The 9,788-nt window shown below is 48.3% G+C and overlaps 1 protein-coding gene across 3 annotated transcripts in view; it reads left to right on the top strand.

The window, feature by feature from the left end:
* Nucleotides 1–295: 295 nt before the first annotated feature.
* Nucleotides 296–9,788, top strand: part of TBC1D22A (TBC1 domain family member 22A) — a 255,224-nt gene continuing 245,731 nt past the window's right edge. For all 3 annotated transcript variants that reach the window (XM_038756460.1, XM_038756459.1, XM_038756461.1), the window contains exon 1: nt 296–369. In XM_038756460.1, coding sequence (XP_038612388.1) covers nt 308–369 — 62 coding nt within the window. In that variant the 5' untranslated portion in view covers nt 296–307. The remainder of the gene's footprint in view (nt 370–9,788) is intronic.

Below are 9,788 nucleotides of genomic sequence, written 5' to 3'. Positions count from 1 at the left end.
GCTCGGCTCGGCTCGGCTCGGCCGTTCGGCTCGGCCCCTCGGCCGTTCGGCTGTTCGGCTCGGCCCCGCCCCTCCAGGCTCGGGGCTGCCTCGGCGGGCCCGACCAGTTGGGAGTTGTGTCAGGCGGCCGTCGGGGGGAACGGCACTTCTGATTGGTCCGTGGGAGCGGGCCGGCGGCCTGCGGGAGTAACGGCGCCTGTGATTGGAGGAACGAGGGAGGGGCCGGCGGCCGGCGGCCAATGGGAGCCGCGCTTGTTGGGCGGCCGGAAACATGGCGGCGGCGGCGGAGGGATGAGGACGAAGGGCGATGGACACCGACGGCGGCAGGAAGCAGTTCTGGAAGCGGAGCAGCTCCAGGCTCCCGGGAAGGTCAATCAATCAATCAATCAATAATCAATCAATCGTATTTATTGAGCGCCTACTGTGTGCAGAGCACTGTACTAAGCGCTTGGGAAGTCCAAGTTGGCAACATCTAGAGGCGGTCCCTACCCAACAGTGGGCTCACAGGCTAGAAGGGGGAGACAGACAACAAAACCAAACATATTAATCAAAATAAAATAAATAGAATAGATAGGTACAAGTAAACTAAATAAATAGAGTAATAAGTATGTACATACATATATACAGCTCGTCCCACGGGGGGGCCCGCAGCCTTCATCCCCATTTGACAGATGAGGGAACTGAGGCCCAGAGAAGTGAAGTGACTTAAGTGAGTAGGTCAATTAATCAATCAATCAGTGAAACTTACTTTTAAGCGCTTACTACTACTACTAATGACATTTATTAAGCGGTTACTATGTGCAAAGCACTGTTCTAAGCGCTGGGGAGGTTACAAGGTGACCACGTTGTCCCACGGGGGGCCCACAGTCTTCATCCCCATTTGACAGATGAGGGAACTGAGGCCCAGTGAAGTGACTTAAGTGAGGAGATCAATTAATCAATCAATCAGTGAAACTTACTTTTAAGCGCTTACTACTACTACTACTACTAATGACATTTATTAAGCGGTTACTATGTGCAAAGCACTGCTCTAAGCGCTGGGGAGGTTACAAGGTGACCACGTTGTCCCACGGGGGGCCCACAGTCTTCATCCCCATTTGACAGATGAGGGAACTGAGGCCCAGTGAAGTGACTTAAGTGAGTAGATCAATTAATCAACCAGTCAGTGAAATTTACTTTGAGAGAATAATACTAATGGTGATGGTACTTGTTAAGCGCTTAAGGCAGTGCCCTGAGCCCACGGTAATAATAATAATGATGGTTATTTGTTAAGCGCTTACTACTACTACTAATGACATTTATTAAGAAGTTACTATGTGCAAAGCACTGTTCCAAGCGCTGGGGAGGTTACAAGGTGACCAGGTCGTCCCACGGTCTTCATCCCCATTTGACAGATGAGGGAACTGAGGCCCAGAGAACTTAAGTGACTTGAGTGAGTAGATCAATTAATCAATCAGGGGTATTTACTCTGAGAGAATAATAATAATGGTGATGGTACTTGTTAAGCGCTTAGGGCAGGGCCCTGAACCCACTGTGGTAATAATGACGATGGTTATTTGATAAGTGCTTGGGGCCCACAGTCTTCATCCCCATTTGACAGGTGAGGGAACTGAGGCCCAGAGAAGTGAAGTGACTTAAGTGAGTAGATCAATTAATCAATCATTCAGTGGAATTTACTTTGAGAGAATAATGATAGTGGTGATGGTATTTGTTAAGCGCTTAGGGCAGTGCCCCGAGCCCACGGTAATAATAATAATGATGGTTATTTGTTAAGTGCTTACTACTACTACTTACATTTATTAAGCGGTTACTATGTGCAAAGCACTGTTCTAAGCGCTGGGGAGGTTACAAGGTGACCAGGTCGTCCCACGGTCTTCATCCCCATTTGACAGATGAGGGAACTGAGGCCCAGAGAACTTAAGTGACTTAAGTGAGTAGATCAATTAGTCAATCAATCAATCAGGGGTATTTACTCTGAGAGAATAGTAATAATGGTGATGGTATTTGTTAAGCGCTTAGGGCAGGGCCCGGAGCCCACTGTGATAATAATGATGATGGTTATTTGTTAAGCACTTATTATGTGCCAAACACTGCTCCATCTATACATATATACAGGTGCCCCTCCCCACAGCACCTGTATATATGTATATATGTTTGTACATATTTATTACTCTATTTTACTTGTACATATCTATTCTATTTTATTTTGTTAGTAATTTTGGGTTTGTTCTCTGTCTCCCCCTTTCTAGTCTGTGAGCCCGCTGTTGGGTAGGGACTGTCTCTATCTGTTGCCAACTTGGACTTCCCGAGCGCTTAGTACAGTGCTCTGCACGCAGTAAGCGCTCAATAAATACGATTGATGGTGATGATGATGATGGTACTTGTTAAGCGCTTAGGGCAGGGCCCTGAACCCACTGTGATAATAATGATGATGGTTATTTGTTAAGCGCTTATTATGTGCCAAACACTGTTCTAAGCGCTGGGGAGGTTACAAGGTGACCACGTTGTCCCACGGGGGGCCCACAGTCTTCCTCCCCATTTTACAGATGAGGGAACTGAGGCCCAGAGAAGTGAAGTGACTTGAGTAGATCAATTAATCAATCAGGGGTATTTACTCTGAGAGAATAATAATAATGGTGATGGTACTTGTTAAGCGCTTAGGGGAGGGCCCTGAATCCATTGTGATAATAATGATGGTGGTTATTTGTTAAGCGCTTATTATGTGCCAAGCACTGTTATAAGCGCTGGGGAGGTTACAAGGTGACCACGTTGTCCCATGGGGGGCCCACAGTCTTCATCCCCATTTGACAGATGAGGGAACTGAGGCCCAGAGAAGTGAAGTGACTGAAGTGAGTAGATCAATTAATCAGTGGTATTTACTTTGAGAGAAAAACAAAAATGGTGATGGTACTTGTTAAGCACTTAGGGCAGGGCCCTGAACCCACTGTGATAATAATAATGATGGTTATTTGTTAAGCGCTTATTATGTGCCAAACACTGCTCTAAGCGCTGGGGAGGTAACAAGGTCACCAGGTCGTCCCACGGGGGGGCCCACAGTCTTCATCCCCATTTGACAGATGAGGGAACTGAGGCCCAGAGAAATGAAGTGACTTAAGTGAGTAGATCAATTAATCAATCAATCAGTGGTATTTACTTTGAGAGAATAATAATAGTGGTGATGGTACTTGTTAAGCGCTTAGGGCAGGGCCCTGGAACCACTGTGATAATAATAATGATGGCTATTTGTTAAGCGCTTACTACTACTAACTACTACTAATGACATTTATTAAGTGGTTACTATGTGCAAAGCACTGTTCTAAGCGCTGGGGAGGTAACAAGGTGACCAGGTTGTCCCACGGGGGGCTCACAGTCTTCATCCCCATTTGACAGATGAGGGAACTGAGGTGCAGAGAAGTGAAGTGGCTTGCCCAAAGTCACACAGCTGACAATTGGCAGAGCCGGGATTTGAACCCATGACCTCCGACTCCCAAGCCCGGGCTCTTTCCACTGAACCATGCTGCTTCTTTTATGATCTTGTATTTACCCCGGCGCCCAGGGCAGCTGGGAGTGAGTGCTTATCAAGCGACCGTGATTATCACTGTGACGACCTCTGGACTGGGAGTTGAGGTCCAAGGTCCGCTCCAAAACAAAATGCTTAGGAAAGGAGCCCCGGCTAACCCGCCCGTGAATAATGATGATAATAATAATAATAATAATAATAATAATAATAGTAAAATAATAATAATAATAATGAGGGCATTTGTTAAGCACTTACTATGTGATAAACACTGTTCTAAGCACTGGGGGGGATACATGGTGATAAGGTTGTCCCATGTGGGGCTCACAGTCTTAATCCCCATTTTACAGGTGAGGGATCTGAGGCTCAGAGAAGTTAAGTGACCTGCCCAAAGTCACACAGCTGCCAATTGGTGAAGTCGGAATTCGAACCCATGACCTCTGACTCCAAAGCCCGGGCTCTTTCACTGAGCCATGCCTGGTTTTCCCTCCAGGGGATGTTGTTTTGGCTGACTTCATAATAATACTACTACTACTAATAATTATGGTATTTGTTAAGTGCTTACTATGTGCCAAGCACTGTACTAAGCGCTGGGGTAGATACAAGGTAATCAGGTTGTCCCACGTTTGGTTCACAGTCTTAACCCCCATTTTTACAGATGAGGTAGCCGAGGCACGGAGAAGTGAAGTGACTTGCCCAAAGCCACACAGCAGACAAGAGGCAGAGCCGGGATTAGAACCCACGACCCCTGACTCCGGATGATAATAATAATAGTAATTGTGGTATTTAAGTGCTTACTATGTGCCAGACACTAAGTGCTGGGGTGGATGTAATAATAATGATGGTATTTGTTAAGCGCTTACTATGTGCAAAGCACTGTTCTAAGCGCTGGGGGGGATACAAGGGGATGAGGTTGTCCCACGGGGGGCTCACAGTCTTAATCCCCATTTTACGGATGAAGGAACTGAGGCCCAGAGAAGTTAAGTGACTTTGCCCAAAGTCACTCAGCCGGTAAGCAGCAGAGTCAGGATTCGAACCCGTGACCTCTGACTCCCAAGCCCGGGCTCTTTCCACTGAGCCACGCTGCTTCTCGTCGATATCGAGGAGATATTTCACAATCTAAGTCCCACATGGGACTCACAGTCTTCGTCCCCGTTTTACAGATGAGGAAACTGAGGCCCAGAGAAGTGAAGTAAGCTAGAGAAGCAGCGTGGCTCAGTGGAAAAGAGCCCAGGCTTTGGAGTCAGAGGTCATGGGTTCAAATCCCAGCTCTGCCAATTGTCAGCTGGGTGACTTTGGGCAAGTCACTTCACTTCTCTGTGCCTCAGTTCCCTCATCTGTAAAATGGGGATGAAGACCGTGAGCCCCCCGTGGGACAACCTGATCACCTTGTGACCCCCCCAGCGCTTAGAACAGAGCTTCGCACATAGTAAGTGCTTAACAAATTCATTCATTCAGTTGTATTTATTGAGCGCTTACCGTGTGCAGAGCGCTGTACTAAGCGCTTGGGAAGTCCAAGTTGGCAACATATAGAGACGGTCCCTACCCAACAGCGGGCTCACAGTCTAGAATTGATGATGCTGTCATCATCAATTATCGTCATCATCAATCGTATTTATTGAGCGCTTACTATGTGCAGAGCACTGTACTAAGCGCTTGGGAAGTACAAATTGGCAACATATAGAGACGGTCCCTACCCAACAGTGGGCTCACAGTCTAAAAGATTATGATATTTATAGGACCTTACAGTCCAGAGCTGGAACTTGGAGTCCAGAATAGCAGTGTGGACTAGTGGTTAGAGCCGGGCCTGGGATTCAGAAGGCCCTGGGTTCAAATCCCAGCTCCGCCACCCGTCTGCTGGGTGACTTTGGGCAAGTCACTTCACCTCTCTGGGCCTCAGTCACCTCATCTAGAAAATGGGGTTTGAGACAGTGAGCCCACCGTGGGACAGGGACCGTGTCCGGCCCGATTTGCTCGTATCCACCCCGGCACTTAGTACAGCGCCTGGCACAGAGAAAGCGCTTAAATACCATTACTATTGTTAGAGGGATCTATCAATCAATCAATCAATCGTATTTATTGAGCGCTTACTATGGAGCACTGTACTAAGCGCTTGGAGCACTGTACTAAGCGCTTGGATAACTTGCAGGCCAGAGGGAGAGCTTAGGGAAGATTCCCAGCTTGTGTCCAAGCTGATTATCTCTCATCTATCCCAGCGCTTACGCAGTAAACACATAATCAATCAATCAGTCGTATTTATTGAGCGCTTACTGTGTGCAGAGCAGTGTACTAAGCACTTGGGAAGTACAAGTTGCCAACATATAGAGGGACAAGTCACTTCACTTCTCTCTGCCTCAGTTCCCTCGTCTGGAAAGCGGGGATGAAAAGGGACCGTCTCTCTCTTGTACTTCCCAAGCGCTTAGTACAGTACCCTGCACACAGTGGGTGCTCAGTAAATGCGACTGAATGAATGACTCCCCACAGCACCTATGTATCCATTTGTAATTTATTGTTTTACCTATTTGTATTAACGTCCGTCTCCCCCTCTAGACCGTGAGCTCGTTGTTGGGTAGGGACCGTCTCTATATGCTTCCAACTTGTACTTCCCAAGCGCTTAGTACAGTGCTCTGCACACAGTAAGCGCTCAATAAATACGATTGAATGAATGAATGAATATAGGAGACGGTCCCTACCCAACAGTGGGCTCACAGATACCCTCCTCGGAAAAAAAAAAAGTTAGATAAATAAATAGTTCTGGTTGCTAATTAGTAATTATGTGCATTACTCTTATATAAGAGGCTGCTGCTGCTTCATCAGAAGCTTTATGACCTTAATAAAAAAGGCGCCTTGCCATCAGAACTGCTTATTTTTATTTTTTAAGAGTTGGTGGGGGTCACCTGGGCATCTTCTCCCCCCCCGTCTCCCCTTTCTAGACTGTGAGCCCGCTGTTGGGTAGGGACCGTCCCTATATGTTGCCAACTTGGACTTCCCAAGCGCTTAGTACAGTGCTCTGCACACAGGAAGCGCTCAATAAATACGATTGATCGATTGATCGATCGATCTTCTGGCCCAGAGCCCGTTGTTACTTTGAAGCTTCATTGCGACCTGGGGCCAGTCCAAGGGCGATGATCTTGGCCACCCAAATTCCACAGAGCTCCAGTCGAGCAGGCGGAAAAGGAAGGGGCTGTGACCCCGGTGCTCATCGCTGACGGGGATTGTGTCTCTTAATTCTGTTCTGTTGTCCTTCAGTCAGATTTATTGAGCGCTTACTGTGTGCAGAGCACCGTACTAAGCGCTTGGGAAGTCCCAAGTCGGCAGCATATAGAGACGGTTCCTACCCAACAGCGGATTCACAGTCTAGAAGGGGGAGACAAAATGTTTAGACAGGTGTCAAAATCGTCAGAACAAACAGAATTATAGCTATATGCACATCGTTAACAAAATAAATAGAATAGTAAATCTGTGCAAGTAAAATAAATGGAGTAATATTAAATATATACAAGTGCTGTGGGGAGGGGAAGGAGGAAGGGTGGGGGGGATGGAGAGGAAAAAGGGGGCTGAGTGTGGGAAGGCCTCCTGGAGGAGGTGAGCTCTCAGTAGGGCTTTGAAGGGAGGAAGAGAGCGAGCTTGGTGGATGGGCGGAGGGATTGGGGGCATTCCTAGGCCCGGGGGAGGACGTGGGCCGGGGGTCGACGGCGGGACGGGCGAGAACGAGGCCTAACGGTGAGGAGGTTAGCAGCAGAGGAGCGGAGGGTGCGGGCTGGGCTGGAGAAGGAGAGAAGGGAGGGGAGGTAGGAGGGGGCGAGGGGATGGATGGACAGCCTGGAAGCCCAGGGTGAGGAGTTTCTGCCTGATGCGCAGATTGATCGGTAGTCATTGGAGATTTTTGAGGAGGGGAGTAACATGCCCAGAGCGTTTCTGGACAAAGACGATCCGGGCAGCAGTATGAAGTATGGATTGAAGTGGGGAGAGACACGAGGATGGGAGATCAGAGAGAAGGCTGATACAGTAATCCAGACGGGATAGGATGAGAGATTGAACCAGCAGGGTAGCAGTTTGGATGGAGAGGAAAGGGCGGATCTTGGCAATGTTGCGGAGCTGAGACCGGCAGGTTTTGGTCACGGCTTGGATGTGAGGGGTGAGCGAGAGAGCGGAGTCGAGGATGACACCAAGGTTGCGGGCTTGTGAGACGAGAAGGATGGTAGTGCCGTCTACAGAGATGGGAAAGTCCGGGAGAGGGCAGGGTTTGGTAGGGAAGATAAGGAGTTCAGTCTTGGACGTGTTGAGTTTGAGATGGCGGACAGACATCCAGATGGAGATGTCCTGAAGGCAGGAGGAGATGCGAGCCTGGAGGGAGGGGGAGAGAGCAGGGGCACAGATGGAGATTTGGGTTTCATCAGCGCAGAGATGATAGTTGGAGCCGTGGGAGCGAATGAGGTCACCAAGGGAGTGAGTGTAGATCGAGAACAGAAGGGGACCAAGCACTGACCCTTGAGGAACCCCTACAGTAAGGGCATGGGCGGGAGAGGAGGAGCCCCCAAAGGAGACTGAGAATGAACGGCCGGAGAGATAAGAGGAGAACCAGGAGAGGACGGAGTCTGTGAAGCCGAGGTTGGATAGGGTGTCATCATCATCAATCGTATTTATTGAGCACTTACTGTGTGCAGAGCACTGTACTAAGCGCTTGAGAAGTCCAAGTTGGCAACATATAGAGACAGTCCCTACCCAACAGTGGGCTCACAGTCTAATAGGGGGAGACAGAGAACAAAACCAAACATACTAACAAAATAAAATAAATAGAATAGATATGTACAAGTAAAATAATAAATAAATAGAGTAATAAATCTATACATATACATATGTCGAGGAGAAGGGGGTGATCCGCAGTGTTGAAGGCAGCTGAGAGGTCGAGGAGGATTAGGATTCCCATTTTATAGATGGGGAATCCCTGAGGCTCAGCGTGGTGGTGGACTGGGTCCTAAGCGACACCCAGGACAGGGGGAGAGACGGGGCTTGAATCCAGGTCTTCCGACTCCGAGGTTTCTCTCCTTTCCTCTAAACCCACTCTCGAGAGCGGAAAAATGGAATCGGTAACGCGACTTTCATTTCATGACCTTTTTTTTCCCCCCCTTGGGCTCTTGTATTTTGTGGAACGGCTTTAGCGCTGTCTGTTAAATGCTTTCTTCTTGCCGTTGCGTTTTTCTGAATCCCCTAAGGTTCCGTTAGGTTTTGGTAAAGTGCTTTTATGCCTCAGTAGCAGTGTGGACTATTTCCTGAACCCAATTTATAACGACGCTGAGAGGGGGGAGAGTGGGGAGTTACGCTGAGAGTGGGTAGCAGGAAATCTCTCGGTAAATAATAATTGTGGCGTCTGTTAAGCGCTTACTATGTGCCAGGCACCGTACTAAGCGCTGGGGTGGATACAAGATAGTCGGGGAAACACAGCAAGGCCGCGTGGGGAAGACCAAGTCATCAGTAATAATAATGACGCTATTTAATAATAATGATAATAATAATAATAATAATAATAATAATGATGGCATTTATTAAGCGCTTACTATGTGCAAAGCAGTGTTGTAAGCGCTGGGGAGGTTACAGGGTGATCAGGTTGTCCCATGGGGGGATCGCAGTCTTCATCCCCATTCTACAGCTGAGGTAACTGAGGCACAGAGAAGTTAAGTGACTTTACCAAAGTCACACAGCTGACAAGTGGCAGAGCTGTGATTTGAACCCATGAACTCTGACTCCATTCATTCATTCAATCGTATTTATTGAGCGCTAACTGTGTGCAGAGCACTGTACTAAGCGCTTGGGAAGTACAAGTTGGCAACATATAGAGACAGTCCCTACCCAACGGCGGGCTCACAGTCTAGAAAAGCCCGGGCTCTTTCCACTGACCCACACTATACTAAACGCTGGGGGTGGATAGAGAAGCAGCGTGGCACAGTGGAAAGAGCCCAGGCTTTGGAGTCAGAGGTCATGGGTTCAAGTCCCGGCTCCGCCACTTGTCAGCTGTGTGACTTTGGGCAAGTCACTTCACTTCTCTGGGCCTCAGTTCCCTCATCTGCGAAATGGGGATTAAGACTGTGAGCCCCCCGTGGGACAACCTGATCACCTTGGAACCTCCCCAGCGCTTAGAACAGTGCTTTGCACATAGTAAGCGCTTAATAAATGCCATAAAAAAAAAAGTCACTTCACTTCTCTGGGCCTCAGTTCCCTCATCTGCAAAATGGGGATTAAGACTGTGAGCCCCCCGTGGGACAACCTGATC

Source organism: Tachyglossus aculeatus, chromosome 14, assembly GCF_015852505.1.
Source record: "Tachyglossus aculeatus isolate mTacAcu1 chromosome 14, mTacAcu1.pri, whole genome shotgun sequence".
NCBI lineage: Eukaryota > Metazoa > Chordata > Mammalia > Monotremata > Tachyglossidae > Tachyglossus > Tachyglossus aculeatus.
The sequence above is the reverse complement of the archived record's forward strand: the minus strand, read 5'-3'. Positions and strand labels throughout refer to the sequence as shown.